General features: G+C 44.6%; 1 protein-coding gene across 9 annotated transcripts in view; it reads left to right on the forward strand.

Moving 5' to 3' along the window:
• Window positions 1-24,510, forward strand: part of LOC123759399 (protein bric-a-brac 2) — a 51,858-nt gene that overhangs the window by 23,042 nt on the left and 4,306 nt on the right. For 2 of the 9 annotated variants that reach the window (XM_069335202.1, XM_045744399.2), the window contains exons 2-8: window positions 512-597; window positions 2,525-2,674; window positions 3,293-3,796; window positions 5,784-5,904; window positions 16,762-16,923; window positions 19,922-20,149; window positions 24,184-24,451. In XM_069335202.1, the coding sequence (XP_069191303.1) occupies window positions 2,531-2,674; window positions 3,293-3,796; window positions 5,784-5,904; window positions 16,762-16,923; window positions 19,922-20,149; window positions 24,184-24,451 (1,427 nt within the window). In that variant the 5' untranslated portion in view covers window positions 512-597; window positions 2,525-2,530. The remainder of the gene's footprint in view (window positions 1-511; window positions 598-2,524; window positions 2,675-3,292; window positions 3,797-5,783; window positions 5,905-16,761; window positions 16,924-19,921; window positions 20,150-24,183; window positions 24,452-24,510) is intronic. The other 7 variants (XM_045744400.2, XM_045744398.2, XM_069335204.1 and 4 more) reach the window with 4 other exon arrangements.

The following is a 24,510-nucleotide window of genomic DNA, read 5'->3' on the forward strand; positions in this document are numbered from 1 at the left end:
GTATATGATTTGATAAAATCATATGTAATGTAATGCAGCCACTACTAGGTAGGTCTTACTGGGGCAACTTTGCTGGGTGAGTGACTGTTTTATTGTGGTGAGTGACCCGGTACCTCTGGGGTCAACTGTGTCATTGTTGTAGGTGACAGTGTATTTCTGGGAGGGAGTGTAACTGTAACATGATGATGAGTGACTGTATCTGTGGGTGAGTAACCGTATTATTGTGGTGAGTGACCCGGTACCTCTGGGTGAATAACTAGTCATTGTGGTGAGTAACCGTGTATTTCAGGGGAATGTAACTGGCATTATGGTGAGTGACAGTGTACATCTGTTTAAGTGTATCATGGTGGTGAGTGAGTGTATCTGAGTAACTGTATCATGGTGGTTGTTTGTTGTTTTAGATTTAGCTACTCAGAACAAAGTGTCCATGTAGCACGGGCTATGGTTAGCCCGTAAAGACGGTGGTGAGTGACCGTGTATCTATAGCTCTCTGTCCTTTTGTTGTTTTCAGCCAAGAGCTGGGGGCGTAGAGTACTGGGAGGAGAAGATGCCCAAGTCACACGTAGTGTACTAGACCATTACCACAGTACCCGTCAGGTAGGTCAAGGTTCATCCTCTCAGTCGCATCTACCACTTCCTCCTACACCTTTAACTCCTCTTTTAAACGTAAATGCGAAACTAACAATTAGTAGTTAACCAAATCCATTACACACGATGATTGTAAACGATAGTCCAAAGTGTCTTATATATAAGTCAACCTTTAATGTCCAGCTTTGTCAGTTTCATGCTGTGGTCAACAGTGTGGGGGAACAGGTAGAATGATCTTGACCTCAGACACAACCTACTCCCCAAGCCCGGCATGATGCCAGGCTCGACTTGTGAGAGTTTGGTCCACCAGGCCGCTCCAAGCAACAGCCTGGTGGACCAAACTCTCACAAGTCGAGCCTGGCCTCGGGCCGGGCTTGGGGAGTAGAAGAACTCCCAGAACCCCATCAAGCAGGTATCAACCAGGTTAATCAACAGCCCTAGGTATTGCCCTAAACTAATCTGCGGTAGAGGGCTGTAGAAAGTAGCCGCTACAAGACCGGGTTTGGAGTTGTTTTATCGCCGTGCTTGGCTCACTGTCCTGTTAGGGAAGTACAGTACGTGTATCCACACGAGACGTTGTTGTACGTATCTGAGGTGACTTGCAGGGTGGTGGTAGAGATGTGATGGCCAGGGTGGGGTCGACCCTCTCACACGCAGGTAGAAGGTAACAAGGGTTCAACATGGGTCGTGATCACCCCCACAACTGTTTACTGCGCTCGCTTTGCTTCCGCCACTCCACCCTCCTTAGGTGGTGATCTACCCCCTCCTTAGGGGGGTAGAAATAGCCTAAGCTACTCTATCCCTTTGAGATGTATTTATTGCTTATCTCAATAAACATACTTGAACTCCACCCTCTTAGTTATTGCGTAGGTGATAAAAAAAAAACAGCATTTCGATGGAGATGAGAGGCGGGCCGAAAGAGCAGAGCTCAACCCCCACAAGCACAACTAGGTGAATACACACACACACACCCTACCAACCCCCTACACAGTTTTAAATGTAGATATGACAGAGCCCAGTAAGCTCAGGGATCTGTACACCGGTTGATTGACGGTTGAGAGGCGGGACCAAAGAGCCAAAGCTCAACCCCCCCACAAGCACAAATAGGTGAGTACACACTATTCAAACTTCGTGTTTGAGCTTGGGCTTGGGTAAGTAACCTTTCTCTTTAAATTAAATTTTTTATTCTTTATCTAGGTTTCATTTTATATATTTATTTACTCCGTAAAAAATGCAACTGTTTTGCCGAGCTAGAAACGTACGAAGCCACCACCTAACGTATCGACGCCGATGGATAGAAAATGTCAATATTATTGTGTGTGTATTTTCAATAATGCATCACATTTGTAAAGGTTTTGGTCGATACGGTAAAAAGCTTCGATGCATCTGGTAAGAGGAAGAGTTAGTACTTTAAACTGATAGGTTTATGGTAATGTATTATTGCTAAGGTTACCTTCGTTATTGTGCAGCGTAGCCCAATGTTCCCATGTCTGGCATAAGGACGGGGGTAGCTGCCTATGACAGGCTACCATGAAAACACTTCCTGTTATGCTTGAATGTTATATATATGGTGAGTAGGGGTTGGCAGGTTTCGCAAAGGGGGTCTGGTTGGAAGGTAGGGGTTGGTTGGAAGGGGGGTCTGGTTGGAAGGGGGGTCTGGTTGCCAGGTAGGGGCTGGTTGCAAGGGGGTCTGGTTGGAAGGTATGGGTGGTTGCAAGGGGGCCGGCAAGAAGATAACAATGTAGAGTGGTATATGGTTGCGTGAGAGACCATGGATGCTGCCGTCGGCGCGCGCATGACAATGTGTGTGTGTACGCAGGTTGTAAGCTTGTAGACCTACAGTGACCAGGTGTGAGAAATAATATTGCCTTTCATATGCAGTTGCTTCCTTCTCTTGCTATCAATTACCTACTGTATTTCAATTTTGTCTTTGCAGTTGGTAATGTCTGGGACGCCGCCTGCGGCAGGAGGCGGCGGTGGCGGGGCTGCCGCCGTGGCCGCCGCCGCCGCCGATCACTTCTGCTTGCGTTGGAACAACTACCAGACGAACATGACGGCGGTGTTCGACCAGTTACTGCAGGAGGAGGTGAGTGTCGTCCTCTCCAGTAATTCCTCACATTTTCACTAACCACTAACAACAATCACTTGGCCCCCCCCCCCTCCCCACCAAGGCCTAAAACTGATGGACATCAAAGCAGCCCACAAAATTGACGTGTTGTCCCATTTTCTATTCGTGGGTCCTCGGTTAGGTTCTGTTCGGGCAATTTAGTACATCAATTTTAGTGACGTTGTCAACGCTCGAGAGGACGGGCTGCATGCGCACTATAGGGCATCACGGGACACGAGAGGTACTGACTGTTATCTCTTGAAGGGGGTATTGCGCATCAAGACATTCCAGAATAGGGGACGCATTGACCATAGAGACATCCCAGGACAAGGGAGGTATTGACCACAGGGTCATCCCAGGACAAGGGAGATATTGACCACAGGGTTATCCCAGGACAAGGACCTGCTCAATATACGTATTTGAGTCAATGAGTGAACTGTTGTGACGGTAATTGTTCTCAGTAGCCCCATGCCAGAATATATTATGATGCGTACTATTTCCACGTGTATCCTTTATTTTATGTTCTTGATATATATGGTGTTGTCTACTTTGGTGTTATGAGGATTTGTGACAGGTGTTGGTGGGTGTGTGTTGCAGGTGTTCGTGGATGTAACGCTGTCGTGTGAAGGCGGACAGCAGCTGCGGGCCCACAAAGTGGTGTTGGCGGCGTGTTCGCCCTACTTCCAGGCAGTCCTGCAGAACAACCCTTGTAAACACCCCATCGTCATCCTGCCGCGGGACGTGGCCTTCGCTGACCTGCGCGCCATCATCGAGTTCGTCTACCGCGGGGAGATCGATGTGGCTCAGGAACAGATCAACTCCCTCCTTGCGGCCGCCGACACACTCAAGATTAAGGGTCTGTGTGAGGTGGGCGACGACCCCACGCACGTACCTCCAGGCTTCACCGCCACGCCCTCCACTGCCGCTTCGCGCCACGCTTCTACCTCTCATACGCCCACGCGAGGCCGCCCACCGTACTCACGGGGTCGCTACAACACATCTTACCGACCTCGTGGCCGCCCTCCTCTATACGGAAAACATCGATATGAACGGCCTTCCCTCTCCACGGCCGCCAGTCGTCGCGCAGACCACGACCATCCCGTGAGTACCTTGTCTACCGCTAGTTCTCTGTCATGTGCTAGTTGTCATGTCCCCCAGGGTGATAGTTGTCATGTCCCCCAGGGTGATAGTTGTCATGTCCCCCAGGGTGATAGTTGTAATGTCCCCCAGGGTGATAGTTGTCATGTCCCCCAGGGTGGTAGTTGTCATGTCCCCCAGGGTGATAGTTGGCATGTCCCCCAGGGTGATAGTTGTCATGTCCCCCAGGGTGATAGTTGTCATGTCCCCCAGGGTGATAGTTGTAATGTCCCCCAGGGTGATAGTTGTCATGTCCCCCAGGGTGGTAGTTGTCATGTCCCCCAGGGTGATAGTTGGCATGTCCCCCAGGGTGATAGTTGTCATGTCCCCCAGGGTGATAGTTGTAATGTCCCCCAGGGTGATAGTTGTCATGTCCCCCAGGGTGGTAGTTGTCATGTACCCCAGGGTGATAGTTGTCATGTCCCCCAGGGTGATAGTTGTAATGTCCCCCAGGGTGGTAGTTGTCATGTACCCCAGGGTGGTAGTTGTCATGTCCCCCAGGGTGATAGTTGTCATGTCCACCAGGGTGATAGTTGTAATGTCCCCCAGGGTGATAGTTGTAATGTCCCCCAGGGTGGTAGTTGTCATGTACCCCAGGGTGATAGTTGTCATGTCCCCCAGGGTGATAGTTGTCATGTCCCCCAGGGTGATAGTTGTCATGTCCCCCAGGGTGATAGTTGTCATGTCCCCCAGGGTGATAGTTGGCATGTCCCCCAGGGTGATAGTTGTCATGTCCCCCAGGGTGATAGTTGTCATGTCCCCCAGGGTGATAGTTGTCATGTCCCCCAGGGTGGTAGTTGTCATGTCCCCCAGAGTGCTAGTTATCTATGATGTCCTCCAGAGTGCTAGTTATCTGTGATGTCCTCCAGAGTGCTAGTTATCTGTGATGTCCTCCAGAGTGCTAGTTATCTGTGATGTCCTCCAGAGTGCTAGTTATCTGTGATGTCCTCCAGAGTGCTAGTTATCTGTGATGTCCTCCAGAGTGCTAGTTATGTGATGTCCTCCAGAGTGCTAGTTATCTGTGATGTCATTGTTGATATCATTATACTCTAGTAATAAAGTGCTTTATCATCATTTACTTGCTTGTGGATGGTATTCATTTGGTTGTATCATTATATCAGAGTTGCCTGAATTTGGTACAAAAAATAACCTTTGCAGGTATTGCCAATTCACCATAATCTAGTCAAGGATTTTTCCAGAACATCTTTCATTAGTATAATTTTTACCTGCCTCTCCTCCTATCTCCTTTCCCCGTGTCTTAACATCCTACTACTGTATCTCTCATTCGTCGATTATTCCTCTTTTTATAATACTGTTTCTTGAAAATCATCTATATCTACGTGTTTTTCTTGTACACCCTTAATCTTACCACACGTGTCTCTTGCATGCGTACACACACACACACACACACACACACACACACACACACACACACACACACACACACACACACACACACACACACACACACTCTCCACGCACATACTCCACGCACACACTCCACGCACACACGACACACACAGGGTGCTGAGTGGACAGCACGCTGGATACGTAGTCCTGTGGTCCGGGGTTCGATTCCCGGCGCCGGCGGAACTTGCCGTTGGTCACCTTCTGACTCTTCTTCCTTCCCGTTGGTCACCTTCTGACTCCTCTTCCTTCCCGTTGGTCACCTGACTCCTCTTCCTTCCCGTTGGTCACCTTCTGACTCTTCTTCCTTCCCGTTGGTCACCTGACTCCTCTTCCTTCCCGTTGGTCACCTACTGACTCCTCTTCCTTCCCGTTGGTCACCTACTGACTCCTCTTCCTTCCCGTTGGTCACCTTCTGACTCTTCTTCCTGACCTTCATCATAACACATTTCCCCGTTGATGTGTGATCATGTTGTTACTGTGGTGGCCACTGGTAAAGTACTAACACGCTCTCGTGCCTGGCGCTCACCTCGTGGGTGAGCAGAGTTCCAGTAAACGGATCAAGCTGGAGACCGGAGAGGACGACAGCCACGGGGGCGGGAGTGAGGATGGGGAGAGTGCGGCCGGCCACCAGCGACCCCCTCACCCACACTACGTCCACAACGGTATGTTCACTACTCTTATCCTAGCCGCCCCTCCCCGCCCCCCTCTCACCCTCCCACTCTTATCATTCCCCATCCCTCCCATGTCGCCCGGATAACCTTAGTTACTGTTTTAATTAATTTCTTTATGTGGTAGCTTTGTCCTCAAGCAGTGTATCACACTCTTCACATATTACATGTATACACCTTTATTAAGGGCCTAAGAGTTCACACCATTCCTCGTGTTCAATATGTCTTTGTAGCTCATATACAAATTATAGAATTACGAAGTTATGTGATTAATGTGGTGGATCCATCAAGCTGTTGAGGTCTAGGGCAAGAGTTGGTGCAATATTTCCGGCTGCTTCATTCACGGCGCCGCAGTGCCACAAAGTTTAGCTCCGCGTGCTCCTGTGAACCAATCCAGAGGTTCTGGTTATTCGCAGTTCCCCGAACTGGGATAAAGAGGATTTTCTTTCTAATTACATTTGTATATTGGAACATGGTAACAAAAAATGAACACTGCAATAGGCCTCCGAGACAGGTCTCATCATTAACACTTAACCACGCTCACGCGTCTGTCTATATCCTGAATTTAACACCGAGGATTAGCTTCACTTACGCTCTTTACGGTTTGTTTAAATCTCCAATGATTATGGCAACCCAGCCACCAAAATGATGCAACTATATTTTTATGGATGGAATGCACAACATAAAGTGATGCCCCCAAAAAGTTCGCGTTACGTATTATTGGAATTCAAAAGGGTGCATGCATATTGACTTTTACCTAATAGAATAGAATGTTTATTGTATTTTGCTCTGATGAAGGCGAATTGAGCCGAAAACGTGTTTAGTATTATTTTCACATGTGGTTTTTCCGCATATATATATATATATATATATATATATATATATATTTATATATATATATATATATATATATATATATATATATATATATATATATATATATATATATATGAATTATATATGAATAAAAATGAATTTTGGAGAAGTGATTTTTGATTTACCTCCAACAGTGAAGCGTAATGTACGAAAGATTGAGAAAATTCGTGTTAGAATTATTAATCTTACTTTTTCGGTCATATTTAATAATATATATATATATATATATATATATATATATATATATATATATATATATATATATATATATATATATATATATATATATATATATGTGTGTGTGTGTGTGTGTGTGTATGTGAGACAAAGGCTGCATTAAACGCACGAGCCATAGATCACTAAGAACTCTAAATGACCCGGCCAGGATTCGAACCCATGCCGCTCAGGACACCCCTTCCCCCCTCAATGTTCAGTGCTGTGACCACCTCGCCAATGATAAGTCTATAAGGATTGGTTAGTCCTGGTGCTTAGTAACTAAGCTCCACGATTAACCAACCGCCGGCTACTCTCTCACATGGTTCAATGGTACCAGAATTTGATGAAACATTTTACCCAAATTGAATAGAAATGAAGAATGCATTTCTGCAGAATAGAACCAGTGAAGAGTAGAGGTGCCGTAGGTACAATCAGAGAGCACTGTCTGAACATCAGAGGTCTACGGCTGTCCAACACTCTGCCAGCAAGCATAAGAAATATTGCTGGAACAAATTTAGAAGTCTTCAAAAAGCATTTAGATAAGTTATTGCAGGAAGTGCTGGACCAATCGGGTTGTAGTGGATGTATGGAGGGAGGGACCCTCCACATATGTGGAGGAAAATACTGGAGGGCAAAGTCCCAAATTTATACAGTAAAATAACAACATACTGGTGTGAATGAAGGATATGAAAGGAAATGCAGAATAGAGCCAGTGAAGGACAGAGGTGCCATAAGCACAATCAGAAAACACTGTATGAACATCAGAGGTCCACAGTTGTTCAACATCCTCCCAGCGAGCATAATAAATATTGCCGGAACAAAAATGGACGTATTTAAGATAAAATTGGATAGTTTCTTCAAGAAGTGCCGGACAAACCGGGATGTAGTGGATACGCGGGCCTGTGGACTGTTCCAAGCAACAAGCTGTTGGACCAAGCTCTCAAGCCTGGTCCCGGGCCGGACTCGGGAGTAGATCAACTCCCGTAACCCCTTCTAAGTATGCTCCAGGTACTGTGTATATAGTACAATGAAGACCATTTTGCCACAACCTGAAACAGATTTTGCATTTTAATGTTTGATATAGAAAAACATTAATCTTATATATATATAATAACTAATAATCAACGTATTAAACAAATTTCATGCAAGGTTTCTGGTAACATGTTTGATTGACGTAAAATATATGTAAAGCATCACACGTAAATCATAAAAGTCTCGCGACTTCCAACCTTTTTGTACCGTCAGTATGGTTTAGTGGGTATAGTACTTGATATGTTAAGGTGCATGGAACCCTGGCTGTCTGGGTTCGAATCCTTCAGGGGTGAGAAGTTTTCGGTTGCATATTGACTTGGGAACCATTCTGGATTCTTCGCGCGCGCGCGCGCGCGCGCACACACACACACACACACACACACACACACACACACACACACACACACACACACACACACACACACACACACACACACACATATATATATATATATATATATATATATATATATATATACATACATCACACATCCCGATCGTTTTGGCAGTTGCTTTAATTTTCACGACCACAAAAACATATTGAATTCATTCTACATTTGCATATATTTACTTGGGAACAAATCTTGCAAGTCCACGGATGAGGGAGGGGAGATTATCAGGGAAGAGCGCCAAGCCATTTCGACTATATATAATGATCAGGTGACACTTAAAGGATCAGGCTCTGTGAGACTTGTGGAATTCATCCTGTCTCATTTTCCTTACACCCGTGTGATGACTTGTCAGGAAAACATCTTTTGTCCTCTACTAGACTACCATCTGTTTGCCTGAAGATACGCCCTTCTGATGTGCAGTTTTAGATTTATAAGGAAGTTAGTGGGAGCTTCGTAAAATACTAATTTTTCACGGGGGTATTATTTGAAAATGTGGAGATCATACATTTTTTTCATTTTTTTTAACAAAACTTTTGTCAAATACTCGGCATTTTCCATGATGGCCGGTGATAATTCTAGTCTTTAAACACTTTAAGAAGGTAGGCATTATCTTCCGTCCGTGCTAGAGCTGCATGTCTTGTCCCAACTTATGCACTCCTAATATACAAAAAGGGAGACAGGAGGCATTAAACTACAGGCCTGTGGCCCTAACTTGCATACCGCGCAAGGTGATGGAGAAGATTATGAGAAAAACTAGTAGAGCATCTAGAGAGAAGGAACTTTGTAGTACATCACCAGCATGGGTTCAGGGATCTAAAATCTTGCCTCATAGATTTAACACAATTCTATGACCACGAGACAAAAAAAATGACAGAACGGTGAGCGAACTGCATATTTTTGGACTATCAGAAAGCCTTTGACAACGTACCCTGTAACTACCGTGTGCATAAGTTGCAAAAAGGTTAAGAAAGAACGATAGCAAGAGACTACAAGATGACCTGGACAAAATTAAAGGCTAATCCAACAAATGGCTACTAGAGTTTAACGCCAGTAAATGTAAAGTAATGAACTAGATGTGGAAAGGCAGGTTTTAAACTATTCCTTACACAAGTTTCTAAAGGCAGTTCCTATTTTGGCCAACCTAAACACGCACACACACATAATGTGTGTGTGGGGAATCTGTACACCAGTTGACTGACAGTTGAGAGGCGGGACCAAAGAGCCCGAGCTCAACCCCCGCAAGCACATCTAGGTGAGTACATAACGAGTTCGAAAAAGTGCAGAAGTTTGCAACGAGACTCGTCGCAGAGTTGCAAGGGATGAGGTACGAAGAGATACTGACGGAACTAAACCTGGCGACGTTAGAAAGGAGGAGATAGAGGGGGGGGGGGGCATAATACAGACGTATAAAATACTTAGAGGTATTGGCAAGGTGGAAACAGGAATTGTTCACAGTATCAACAGAACAAGGGGGAACGGATGGAGGCTTGAGACTCAGATGTGTCATAGGGATGTTAGAATGTTTTCCTTTCGCATAAGGGGAGTGAGTAAATGGAATGACCTAAAGGGACAGGTTGTAGAGGCTAACTCAATTCATAACTTTAAAAGCCGGTATGATAGGGAAATAGGTCAGGTGTTATTGTATTAGACAACCAACGGCTAGTAAAGCGGGGTCCAAGAGCTAGAGCTCGATCCTGCAGGCACAAATAGGCGAGTAGACACACACACACACACACACACACACACACACACACACACACACACACACACACACACACACACACACACACAGGCTAAATATATTCTTTTCATTTCCATGTCATTTTTCACCTTCTCTTACTCATTATCTCTTCTTTCCTTAAGGTCGTTCATACTTACAAAAACAATACTCGGGTTCTTCCACTAACCCTGACCCACCTCTATAAACTACTTGTGAAATATCCTCTCGACTCCCTACCTGGTGTGCTACCGTGGGTCAAGCGGTGTTTCGGTCCCACTGAGTCCCTCTCAACCCCATCAACTCTCAACATCTCCGCCAGTCACCGGCCATCTTTAACCATTCTCTTGCTGGGGTGAAGACACACACATTTGCAAGATCTTTCCTGACAGTTGTACATTAGCATGACCTTTCTGAGCAGGTACATACTTCCCTAGTTTTTCTGAACCAGTGTACACACTTGCATGACCTTTCCAGATTGGTGTATACATATGACTTCTCCAAATTGGAGCATGTATGGCCTTTACAAGTTGGTGTATACGTATAGCCTTTCCAAATTGGTGTATATGCATGACCTCTCCTAATTGGTTATACGCATGTTCTTTCAAAATTGGCGACTATGCATAATATTTCAAACTGGTGTATGTGCATGACCTTTCAAAATTCTATACACACAACCTTTTCAAATTGGTGTATATGTATGACTCTTCCAAATTGGTTTATTGCATGACCTTTCCTAATAGGTGCACATTTGTATGGCTTTACGAACACATATGCGATTGCATATGATCTTTCTGAGCAGATGTATATACTTGCATGACCTTTCTGAAGAAATGTAGACTTGCATGACTATTCTGGACAAAAGTATTCGTGCATGGCCTTTTGTAATAAAAGCACACTAGCACAGATTTTCCGAACAGGTGCACACTTGCACGACCTTTTTCAATAACATATTCTGCCACTTTGTTGCAACATGTAGCCTACCCCTTGAACACCAATATAGTCACATTGCACACGACTGCAGATCAATCTAGACTGGGTACACAGTGTTGACATAGAAGTAACACCTCTCGCTTAGATGTTTATATGGACATGTACATCATTCTGCCTCCTCTGGTGACCAGCTAGGCCAGGAGGCACCAGGCGTCTACGTGTCTGCTTGTGACACTTTGTTGATTAAAGTTGACGAGCTGGGAAAGTGCACAACCTGAGGTTATTAATATTGTGAACAAGCTCGTAGTGCCTCAGAGATCATCAACTGTTACATACATGTAAACAAAACCAATATGAGTGATGGAAGATATACAAGTTTCCTATAAATGCTCGGTGAATCATGGCCCTGTGCACGGTTTCTAATTATGGCGGATTAGTTAATGTTAATTAAACGGTTCATGAGCTCTTAAGCGTTACGAAGTTGTCTATAACAATTATAACCATGGGTTTCCAAGTTTGAAAAGCTTGTAAACTGTTAAATACATTCAGACTCAGTGGCCATAATCGGGGCAAGATGCACAGGTTTCGTAAGTGGATACGTAAATGCTTGAAGAATCCGGGGACCAGATTCACGAAGCAGTTACGCGAGTACTTACGAACGTGTACATCTTTTCTCAATCTTTAGCGGCTTTGTTTACAATTATTAAACAATTAATGAGCTCCGAAGCACCAGGAGGCTGTTTATAACAACAATAACAGTTGATTGGGAAGTTTTCATGCTTGTAAACTGTTTAATAAATGTAACCAAAGCCGTCAAAGATTGAGGAAAGATGTACAGGTTCGTAAGTACTTGCGTAACTGTTTCGTGAATCTGGCCCCAGGTCTATAAGCCATTTGAACATCCTTTGTGGCTGGTGTACGAAAGAGGTCTAGTGGGGGGGGGGCATTGTACATGATGCGGATAGTGTGGACTCAGCGTCGCCACCTGTGCCGTATTAGAATGTGAAAATATGTAATATGGAAACAAATACGTCAACCGGACTGCTTCATACATCTGACTGCGGGCAGCGACGTCTAACAGTCCGCTTGACCATCACACACCGACCACTAGGTCGAGCCGGGAGGACGCTGATCCTTGGAACCACCTCAAGGTAACCTAAAGGTAAGGGCGTCGAGTAAGCTGTAGTAGGGCAGTTGTTCCCTGCAGGGGAGCCATACACCCAGGAATTTTAAGGGTCTCCTCTAAGGAAATAAGAACCAGCGAGTGTGTTGAGCCGCGTCTCCTCTTAATATTTACATGCAGTTTTACCGAAGCATAATAAGGCAGAGCTTGTGACTATTTGTGTCTGTTCTGGTCGCTCCGTCTATATTGTTGTTCGTGTTCACTATAGAGAACGTAATTGTAGGGAGTCCACAGGTGAGAACATGGTTGTAAGGGGTCCACAGGCGAGAACATGGTTGTAAGGGGTCCACAGGCGAGAACGTGGTTGTAAGGGGTCCACAGGTGAGAACATGGTTATAAGGGGTCCACAGGTGAGAACATGGGTGTAAGGGGGTCCACAGGTGAGAACATGGGTGTAAGGGGTCCACAGGTGAGAACATGGGTGTAAGGGGTCCACAGGTGAGAACATGGGTGTAAGGGGTCCACAGGTGAGAACATGGGTGTAAGGGGTCCACAGGTGAGAACATGGGTGTAAGGGGTCCACAGGTGAGAACATGGGTGTAAGGGGTCCACAGGCGAGAACGTGGTTGTAAGGGGTCCACAGGTGAGAACATGGTTGTAAGGGGTCCACAGGTGAGAACATGGGTGTAAGGGGGTCCACAGGTGAGAACATGGGTGTAAGGGGTCCACAGGTGAGAACATGGGTGTAAGGGGTCCACAGGTGAGAACATGGTTGTAAGGGGGGTCCACAGGTGAGAACATGGTTGTAAGGGGTCCACAGGTGAGAACATGGTTGTAAGGGGGGTCCACAGGTGAGAACATGGTTGTAAGGGGGGAATGAAGCACAAAAGATGGGAACCAGTGATGTAAGGGGTAACAGACCACCCCGTTCTCGCTAGCGTTCCCAACATCAAGAAACTGTCGTACTGAAGTACCTTAACCTAACCAACCATACGACCCACCAACAACGGGACATTGTGTCAATTTCGCCAGCCGCTACCATTTTCTTGTATATATGTGTTTGGCCTTAGGTAGAGTGCGTGAGAGAAGAGGTTGAAGAGTGTGGGGTGCGTGGGGGTGTCTGGTGCTTGTAAGTCTCGACATGTTGACTGACATCCCCGTCTCAGGAGACGCCTGCCACCTACCACGTGCAAATAAACAACCTGTCCTCTCACATAATATACCGCATTTTGACGTCAAATGTTTCACATTTTCACTTATAGCAAAAACGAGGGTTATTTCAATTAAGGTGATAAAAATGAGTACTAATAACACAGGCCTGCGGCATTTTTTGCTGTTAGTTTTTTTTTTAGAACGGATTCTGTACGTATTCAACGTGCCGGATTCATATCTGGAATTCGTATCCAATGATCAGCTCAAGTTTTCTAGCTATTTCTTTTCCTCGTACAGAAAGCCTAATGTACTGGTTTTAATATTAGAAATGCAAGGAGACTACACCAAATATCCACGAGTAGTTTGTCTGTGTGATAATGGAGCAGGTGACACAAACTGTGAGCAAAGGTAAAGTTCATCACCAAAAGCCCTTTATCCTGGCTCATGTGTGGTTGCTGAACCTCTAGTCAGTCCTCGTCAAATTTTGCTGCCGCCTCTTCATATAAAACTTGGGAGTGATGAACAATTTTGTCAAGGCTATTATTAGTGAAAGTCCAGCATTTGTTTTCGTGACACTAAAATTTCAATAAAAGTGATGCTAAATTGCATGAAGGTATTTTTATGACCCTGATATTAGCAGCCAAATGAGGGATGAGCAGTTGGAAAGAGATATGAGTAAGATGAATGCATGTCAAGCATTCAAATCAATAGTGAACAACTTTCTCGAAAACCACTAAAGTTTAGAATACGTGCGCATTGTTGGAGACTTGGTGAAGAGTTTAGACTGTGGGAGCACGTTTGTTAGTAAAATTTCATTTGCTCATATCACATCTATATTATTTCCCTGAGATCTACGAAGACTGATGTGAGGGACAAGGGGAATGGTTCCACCAAGGTATTGCTAATATGGAAGCCAAGCATCAGGGGCGCTAAAGTATTAACTTGTCAGCAGATTACTGTTGGTGTCTAACACGTGACTTGCCCAGCACACACAACAAACTAAAATCATTGAAGACGTCTTTTCTGCCCCAGTGATGAATTCCGGTTGATTTTCACTGTTAATAAAAGAATTTCTACTCATTAGTCATTATTAACCTTTTTTTAGAACTATCATTTAAAATCGAGAATTTAACCAGAAGACGAGGTTTTATCGAATACAGGCGTAGTTGAAAAACCTAAGCTGATTGAACAAAAAACCATTGTCACTTTGTAATACATTGTAGCCAGATTAGTTAGATTCAGTGCAAAAGACTAACAGAAAATAAATTGCAAAACGCAGGCCTGTATAATTTGAGCTAATGAAAACTAAAAATTAATAAGGTTTTATTTAAAGTGTCACACACACACACACACACACACACACACACACACACACACACACACACACACACACACACACACACACACACACACACACACACACATTGACAGGGTGGACAAAGACAAATTCTTCAGCACGGGTGGGACACGAACAAGGGGGACACAGGTGGAAACTTAGCACCCAGATGAGCCACAGAGCCATTAGAAAGAATTTTTTCAGTGTTAGAGTAGTTAATAAATGGAATGCACTAGGAAGCGATGTGGTGGAGGCTGACTCCATACACAGTTTCAAATGCAGATATGATAGAGCCCAGTAGGCTCAGGAATGTGTACACCAGTTGATTGACAGTTGAGAGGCGGGACCAAAGAGCCAAAGCTCAACCCCCGCAAGCACAACTAGGTGAGTACACACACAGTTAGAAACCAGAGGCGCATATGTACGGGAATCTGAACAAAACAACCTTTTGGAAGTACTACCACCGAATTGTCTTTGTCGGAAGGATAGCAATAGAGTTGTAAGCTTTCAGGGAGGCAAAGGCAAGCTGGAAGCTACTAGGAAGGTGGTGAACTTTTTTAAAACAAACCGTCAAGAGCGGGGATTAGTGCCCCATTGAAGGAAGAAAGGTACTAGTTACAATTATGAAACTGATCAAAGGAACTATCGGGATCAATGCCATAGTGGGGGGCAGGCGAAGTAGCAAGAGATAAAGTAGTTCTTGCTGGTGCTTACTGAGAGGGTTAGAAGAAAGCTTGGTAACACAGAGAGAGAATTTAGCCCGTAAATTTAGTACATTTAGTAAATTTCTTCAGTAAATTTAGATTTACTGCAGGAAATCAGACGTTGAGGTTTGTTGTGTAGCGTAGATATTATGAGGAAGAACTGCCTCAGTATGAGGCCAATGGGATGCACCAGAGGATAAAGTTGGGAAGGCAAACATCATATCAAAGTTGAGATGTAAATACGCTTAGACTTATGGGGGGTCGGAAATGCCTAACACCGCACAAATGGTGAAGAAGCGGGTGGCAGGAGCTGTAGCTCTACTTGTGCACGCACAGCTCAAGCTGGTACGCAGGCACGCCTGGTATTGTGCTGTTGCTGATGGTGTGGTGGACACAGGTGTGGCCAGCAGCAAGGCAGGACACTTGTGGACACACCTGCCTATAATGTAAAGCCAACATGGCACCGTCTTGCACCGGCCACGCTCCCTCCTCCAACCTCACACATTCGTTAACACTCAAAATTAAATCATTTGACTCAAATTTGCATACGTATTGAGTCTTTTACAATATATTCGTTTATATATATATATATATATATATATATATATATATATATATATATATATATATATATATATATATATATATATATATATATATATATATATATATATAATGCATGTCCTGGTTTGCACAGGAACACATACAACAAAGAGAGAGAGAGAGAGAGAGAGAGAGAGAGAGAGTGTGAGAGAGAGAGAGAGAGAGAGGGAGAAAGGAATAAAGAGTAAACTAAGTGATTTACGAGCTTGCGAAAGTATATATAACTCACAACGTGGGTAAAGGATATATAGTATTCTCCTCCCTCAGTGACTTGCTAGGCTTACCCACTCTATATACCCACCCCTGCTTCCCTACACCACCCAAGCCCACGCCTGCCTCTCTACACCCACGCCCACCCCTGCTTCCCTACACCCACGCCCACCCATGCCTCTCTATACCCACGCCCATCCCTGCCTACCTACACCACCCATTTCCACCCCCGCCTCCCTAGATCCACACCTGCCTAACTTCACCCACACCTGCATCCCTACACCCACGCCCACCCCTGCCTCCCTACACCCACGCCCACACCTGCCTCCCTACACCCACGCCCACACCTGCCTCCCTACACCCACGCCCACCCTTGCCTCCCTACACCGCCTACCCCTGCCACCCTCCATCCCCCCACCCCAGCCTGACGCTAGCCTACTCCTCTACACGCTAGTATGACACAGCGCCAAGCATCTAGTCTAAGGAAGGTAGCAGTAGTAGCGGGTGAGAAGTGTGGGTCCTGCTGTAGTAATGTACCATGTGCTGGTTCACCGTAGGCGGGGCGCCGCCCGCACCCTCAGCCAGCCACGCGCCGCCCGCTGCCCACGCCCATCACGCCCCTCCACAGGCTGTCCACCCCTCTCAGGCGCACCCCCCAGCTGCACACGCCCCGCCCCCCCTGCCGGAGCTGGGCCCCTCGGTCGGCCTGCCACAACCAGGTAACACCAATACGTCGCGCACGCCAACACGCCCACGCCAGTAGTCGTATACCCTTGCGTCATGTTACTCTTGATAACCTTGTAGTGGGAGGCTGTGAAGAGCGGCCGTCCTCTCTAGTTGGTGTGTAGCTCTCCTGGTGTTGCTGTGTGACCTCCCTAACATTGCTGGTCAGCAGCCTGGGTACTGCTGCTTCTGCTCCTGCTCCTCCTCTGGTCAACACTAACCCCCCCCCCCCTTCCCCTCTGCTTCCTACACCCACATCACCACACTCCAGTACACACACACACACACACACACACACACACACACACACACACACACACACACACACACACACACACACACACCACCTCCAGCGTCACATGTTTAGCGTGGCGACGTGTGGCGTGTAACACCCCACTCTCCGTCCCTCATGTCAGTGTTCCACTCAGGTGTGGAAGATGAGGCGCCCCATTATACTCTCTTGTGCTGTACTGTATGGCTTACACACGCGCATGTCACAGCTGGGACCCTGGCCTCGTGACCTGGTGTATAACATCACTTGCACTCCTGTATGTGACATTTATTGATTGTGGTGACCCCGTGACTTATCCAAATGATGTGTGTACGGGTGTCCTCGCTCATGACCTCTGGCATTTGTGACTGACAAAGTTGGTGGCCTTACAGCTAACCTTAAGCAAGTTTGTGACTGGCAACGTTGGTGGCCTCACAGCTAACCTTAAGCAAGTTTGTGACGGACAAAGTTGGTGGCCTCACAGCTAACCTCAAGCACGTTTGTGACTGACAAAGTTGGTGGCCTTACAGCTAACCTCAAGCAAGTTTGTGACTGACAAAGTTGATAGCCTCACAGCTAACCTTAAGCACGTTTGTGACTGACAAAGTTGGTGGCCTCACAGCTAACCTTCAATAACTTTAGCTAACCATCATGACATGAGTATAATACAGTTCCTAAGCAGCCTCTCCTACAAGACGTCCATCTTTCCCTTAACAACCACAACTAGCCCTTAATGACCTGTCTCATTCCATAATATTTAGATTAAACTGACGAACTCTGGCCTGTCCTATTGCTTAATCTTGTGACGGTAACCTTTGTGGCATCCAAAACATTTTGTTGACTTCTGCTGTCACCTGGCTGTATGATGCCCCCTATTGACTTCTGCTTTGACCTGGTCGTATGATGCCCTTGTTGGCTGATCTTTTCTTTCATGATTGGCATTTTTCGTAGACATGAGTGACGTGAACTTTTGACATCATCTACGTGAATTTCCCCTCTGTGGCTCTCTCTCTTAGTAACCTTTACCCGAGTCTACACACACCTAGTGTCCTGTATTGAGTCTCAATACAAGCCCCCCTAACACTATATTGCTAGTAAGTAACGTGTTCCTTTCCGTAGTTTGTAGTCAAAAGTATGTCTCAGTACCTCCAGCTCCCTACATCGTGTCTAGTGCATCAAATGTAGTGTCACATTTAACCAAGAATGTCTAAAGCTACACAAGGTACTTACTTTAGTGGCAACAAGTCGCGTGTCTCCACACGTCAGATCAAAGTACTTATTAACTGAAATATAATTATCATTTCTGTTTACTTTTGTGCCTAAAATTCTAGACAAACACTGCATACTGATCAGAGGTCAGTATAGCCAGATATACTCTTAAACATATGGACATATGGTAATACAAATGTAGACTACAACAACCTATTCATGCGCGCCGAGATGATCACATAATGTGCATCGTACCAGCCTGTTGTCACGTGATGTTTACCACCAACTGCTCTGGTCGTGACACACTTCAATAATTCATTATTTACTGAGATCCACCAGCCATATGGATGGTATACCACCTTCTGGTTACGTATCTTAACACATTAATTCCTCCACTAGCTGAAAATCTTCTGCCACGTTTCAGTGTACAAAACTGGATATCACCCAAGTGGTGTGTACACTTCCATACAATAAACCACTCTTGCTAAGTCTTCATATCGAGTTCATATTTCAAGAATTATATGTGTTAATGCATAGACAAATCCAGACTTTTGAAGGATTAACTTTAATATATGCACCTCGCAATTCGAGATTATATTGCATAATAGTATTGAAAGAACAGAGCTCTCCTGCGGTCATTATAGAGTACTCTGATGTGACTCCTTGTAGTGTCTTGCCTGTATTGTAGACTTGGCTTCGTTTATACCCGATGTACCGTGTTTCAGACTTCCCACTGCTACTTGACAACCTTTACTCTCAGCTCCTAGATGGAATCACAGTGTAGACGTATGCTTGAAGCCCGTGTATGTCTGTCAAGGTATGACCTTAGATAATAGTGTATGTGATACGCTTATCACGAGAATTCTACGTACCACTTTTTTCTCTACTTCCTCCGTCCAGAGCTTGTGTGTGTTGTATGTCGGTGATGCGTGTTCCCATTCCCTCCTGTCCTGCTGTGGTCCGGGGGAGAGGAAAATGTTGTGCATGGGCCCCGAGCATGAAACGTTGGTGCTGACTACTGCATGGGTACTGTCAGACCGTCTCTTGTGTGAAGGTAGTCGCTGTTACAAGATCATCATCCTCAGTTTCCCACCCGTCCCCAACTGACGTATCTCTCCTCCTGCGTCACTACCACCAATCTCACCTCATATATAGCAGTAAAATCTTACATAGCTAACGAATGCCTCAGCTTATTTTGGTGTAATTTGGGTAACTGAATTAGAATATTCTAAGATTGATTAAATTACGGCTTTCAAAATGCTTGCAATTTTTCAGATTACTCGTTTCCAGCTCTGGTCTGGGCTTCTAACAAAACAAATGCTTGCGTTCTTCCCCGCAGGTGACATTGTTTGGTTTAGGGTTGTGGTTTACTATGCTATTGGTAAGCGGTGGCTTGTGCTGTCATCCTCGGCGGTAATTTCCTGATGATAAGTGGAACTGGGATCCCGGCTTTCCCCGAACTCTCTTCTAACCAACGCCCTGACTCTTACCTCCTTTCCTCCATGGTTTACCAGAGACGGCCCTGCCCCCACATGTCCTGCCGGGTTTGTCTCCGTCAGATGACGGCGCGGGCACGTCCCACGCCGGTGATTATAACACCGGGTACGGTGCCTACACAAAGAACGAAGGGGATACGCAGCATCTGACTTCCGACGGCACCGATTCTAGCGGGCAGCGCATGACCGTCACGCCGGAGCTCTTAGGACTCATGCCTTCCAACGCCACCTCACACTACTCCTCGGGTGAGTACCACTTTGTCACTCCTTTGACGTTCATTGCCACTTACCTTACTTCACTGGAGTATTGATAAGTACTAACTCGTATTGCTACTGCGACGAGCATTAGCCGCAATTGTCAATAGGGAGACTTAGTCTCCGGTGGCGACAAGTACCAACCACCTCCACAGCTCGGGCGGAGAATACGAGAACTCTTTTTCTTTTTGATAGTAGAGAGCAATTTCGAGGTGCGTCCTCGTCACCTTCGGACGTTCTTTATAAAATTATTGGCGATTCGTTTTCTAGGGAAGCACAAGGCGCTGAATAACCAAAACCTGCTTGAAGACCTTTGATGTGCACGATGATAAACTGAAGTGAAATAAAGTATGGTGCCTGTTTTCTGACCGACTTCATTTCTGCAGAACTTAATAAAATAACGAAGATCAAAAACACTGACACCAAACTGCTTGTTAAGTTAAACACCCATATTTTGAGCGTTGAGAAACAACATTTTGAGCGTTAGGGAATCAATCAATAGTTTGAGCGTTGGGAAACAATCCATATTTTGAGCGTTGGGGAAACCATCTATATTTTGAGCGTTGAGAAACAATATTTTGAGCGTTAGGGAATTGATCTATATTTTGAGCGTTTGAGAAACAATCCATATTTTGAGCGTTTGAGAAACAATCCATATTTTGAGCGTTTGAGAAACAATCCATATTTTGAGCGTTTATGAAATAATCCACATTTTGAGCGGTGGGAACTAAAAGCCCGGTTTTGAGCGTTGGGAAACACGAAGCTGATTTTGAGCGTTGGGAAACACAAAGCTGATTTTGAGCGTTGGGAAACACAAAGCGGGTTAAGTGTGTTTTGAAAAAACAAGGATTTGATTGTTAGGAAACACATACCAAGTTTACAGTGTTGAGGGGAAAACAGAACTTGAGCGTTGGGAAACGAAACATGTTTTGAGCGTTTGGGAAAAACAAACCCGGTTTTAGGCGTAGAGAAGCAAATAATATTTTTCCACATTGGGAAATACAAACCACTAACGAAACCAGTGCACCTTTCCTCGTTCATGGCAGCTTTGTTTACATATATTAAAAGGTTTCTGAGCTCCGAAGCACTACGAGGTTATAACAATAACAACATAGGGTTGTGAAATTTCTAAGCTCGTAAACCGTTTAATAAATGTAAATAAAGCCGCCATACTTGAGGAAAGATTACAGGTTTCGTAAGGGGTTGTGTAAATGACTGATGAATCCTGGTCCAGGCTTTGAGCGTTCTGAAACACGAATTATCCTTAGAAGTGTTGGGAAATACAATCCAAGTTTTGAACATTGGGAAACACAAACTTTGTTTTAATCGGCGGGAAATTTGAACCAAGTTTTAAACAATGGGGGAAATTAACTTTATTTTGAGCATTGGGAAACTTTAATCATGTTTTGAGCATTGGGAAACATGAATCATGTTTTTGTTTCCCCATTGTTGAAGAGAGGAAGCCTGTTAGGCTTATCGAGGTCTCTCCTCTCCTGTCCTCAGTTTCATCACCTGTTTCTTTCATTTTTGTTTTCTATTTATGTGGCTGTAAAGCAGCTTAGGTGTTTATTTTATTTGCTTGTTCTTGTTTTTCAATTTCTCTCCACTTTGTTTCTCATCACTCTGAGGTACTCGTTCCTAACCCTTTGGTACCTCCTTTGGCTCTCTCAGGTTTTATGTTATTTACGAAGTTTCTCTATTAACTTGCGCTTATTGCTTTCCTTCCTTACCTCCCTAGTTAAACTAAGGGTTCCTTATGTGACTTTAAGTTTTCTCCTTTTCGGCAGGGACAAAATTGTTTACTGTCTCTTGACACTTCTGGGTGATGTAGTCCATCGTGTTTTGTGATCTTCTGTTTCCCAATGGTATTCTTACTAGGAATTGTATCATTTCTTTGTAGTTACCTCTTTCGTAAACAATTCCCCGGGCAGATTATTCCTACTTCCACCAGATACACAATGTCAGTACGCAGTGATCACTCATTCCCTTGCAGGCCTCAAATAAACCTTCATTCAAGAGTGAATATCAGGTCAAGTCTTGCTGGTTCATCATTACTTCTCATTCTTGTGGGTCCTCTGATATTTTTTCTTGTTTAGCTTCCCATATATCTGTGCCACTATGTGGTTCTTTGTTCTCCCAGTTTATCTTGTCATGGGTAATAGTCAGGTTATAGTCCCACCGACGACAGAAGCAACTCTTTCTACTACTAGTAACCACGCTGTTTGTCATACTCATTCCTGGGTCTTCCGTTATTTAGAGCTGTATATCATTATTACTACTATATATTCGGTCCTCCCATTGTCATGGTGCCCATGATGTGGTCCCCAAGACCTTCACAGTCTTGGATCATCATCTGGAAACTCCAGCCCTTCTTGATCATCAAGGCCACTCAGCCCCTTACTTCCTTCCCATTCTTCTGTTATGAAGTAGGCTTGAGGAATGACTGCACTAATTATAACATCTAAATTTTGTTTATGTGAATGCAATTAAATCAGTTTTCTTCCCGCGACCATTCCCCAAGTTCCATTACTTTGTAATCTTGTGTGTGTGTGTACGTTACTTTAAAGCTCACGTTTTTCTGTCCATTGTGACTTACACTCGCCCTTGACGTGTGTTCCATTGGCGTGGGAGTTATTGCATGGTGAGGTGCTTGATGGGTGCTGGGCGGGGGAGGGGACTGCTGGGCGGGGAATAAGTCTTATGGTGTGTTGGCAGTATCTTAGCAAGTCTGGGGAACGGGGTGGGTTCTAGGTTGTGGGGAATGTAGGCGTTTACAGTTACGTGGGTATTTACGGAGTTAGGCTAGTAGGCGGGTTCAGAGAGGAAGAGGCACTGAAAAATATTGTTACTTACCTTGAAGTTATTTGATTTACAAGTTGTGTTTAATTATGAGAAAGCCTTTTATAAATTGCTAGTTAGAATAGCCTGCTTGGTGATAATTTTCATTCACAAAATACCATGTGAGGAGTGTGATACATTTTATATGGACAAACTTCACATTTTAAATTTAGAATTTCTCGATATGAATGTATAAAACGTTGTCCAACGTTTTATACATTCGTTTGCGTGAACTTTCTCACCAAATGGATTGGGAGAATTCTTCGAGCACCAATTGTAAGATCATTTATATGGAATATATGACAGTGTCAGACCACAGAGGAAAATTGAAACAGGAATTTCCTTAAGTACTTTCGTAATTCCTGTTTCAATTTTCCTCCGTGGTCTGACACTGTCACATTTTTAATCACGTGTTTATTTTTCGTGATTTACATACACACATATTATATATATATATATATATATATATATATATATATATATATATATATATATATATATATATATATATATATATATATATATATATATATATATATATATATATCTGCTTCCTACTGACGTTTTCTCGAACTCATCAGACTGTATTAACTCCTCCTCTTTCAGTGAAAACAATACTTTTCTCAAATTTTCGGTGACGCTATGGGTTTCCATCTCTATTATGTACTTTGAAACTGTTCTTCCCACTATTGACACTCGTCCCTCTCTCTGGCCTCACTATGTTGATGACATTTTTTATTATGGTCTCGTGACTCATTCTTTTCCAGCCTGTTCTCTCTTAACAGGCTGGCTCCTATCAATTTAAAAGTTGAATGGAATCTAAATCTCTCCTGCTTTCCTAGACCTTCATGTTCACAGCTCTGGGTCTGGTTTCTCTTTCTCTGTTTACTGCAAGCCTTTGCACGGTGATATGTACGTTCACTTCTTTTCCTACCATCCACTTTTTGTTAAGAAAAGTGTTCTTGTCTCTCTCTTCCTCTGAGCCCTACGCATCAGTGACCCTCAGTTTCTCTCTTTCAAGTCTTAACAAGTAACATGTCTTTTTTCACATTTGAGTGAAAACTTTTATTGTGTACACTTTGTAATTCTAGGAAATGCATAAGTCATGTACACGATAGCTTGTTCAAGACATGAATTAAGCCACGATCTCAGTAACTGTAAATAATGATTGTGTTCTCCTCACCAAGACACGGAGAGCTTGTCTGGGACGCCGGGGGGCCGCAAACTGTGGACGGATGAGGACATGGACAAGGCGTTGGACGCGCTGCGCAACGCTGTCATGTCACTGAGCAAGGCAGCCCACGTGTATGGCATCCCGGCCACTACGCTATGGCAGCGTGCGCACCGTATGGGCATTGAGACGCCTAAGAAAGAGGGTCCTAACAAGACGTGGAGTGAACACGACTTGGCTGGCGCCCTGGAGGAGCTCCGCAGTGGAAGAATGTCCGCAAATAGGTGAGGGGTCCTCATGCTTCAATTTGACTAACAGCACAAAATTCACAACTTTGTAATGA

The sequence above is a fragment of the Procambarus clarkii genome, chromosome 32, assembly GCF_040958095.1.
Source record: "Procambarus clarkii isolate CNS0578487 chromosome 32, FALCON_Pclarkii_2.0, whole genome shotgun sequence".
Taxonomy (NCBI): Eukaryota; Metazoa; Arthropoda; class Malacostraca; order Decapoda; family Cambaridae; genus Procambarus; species Procambarus clarkii.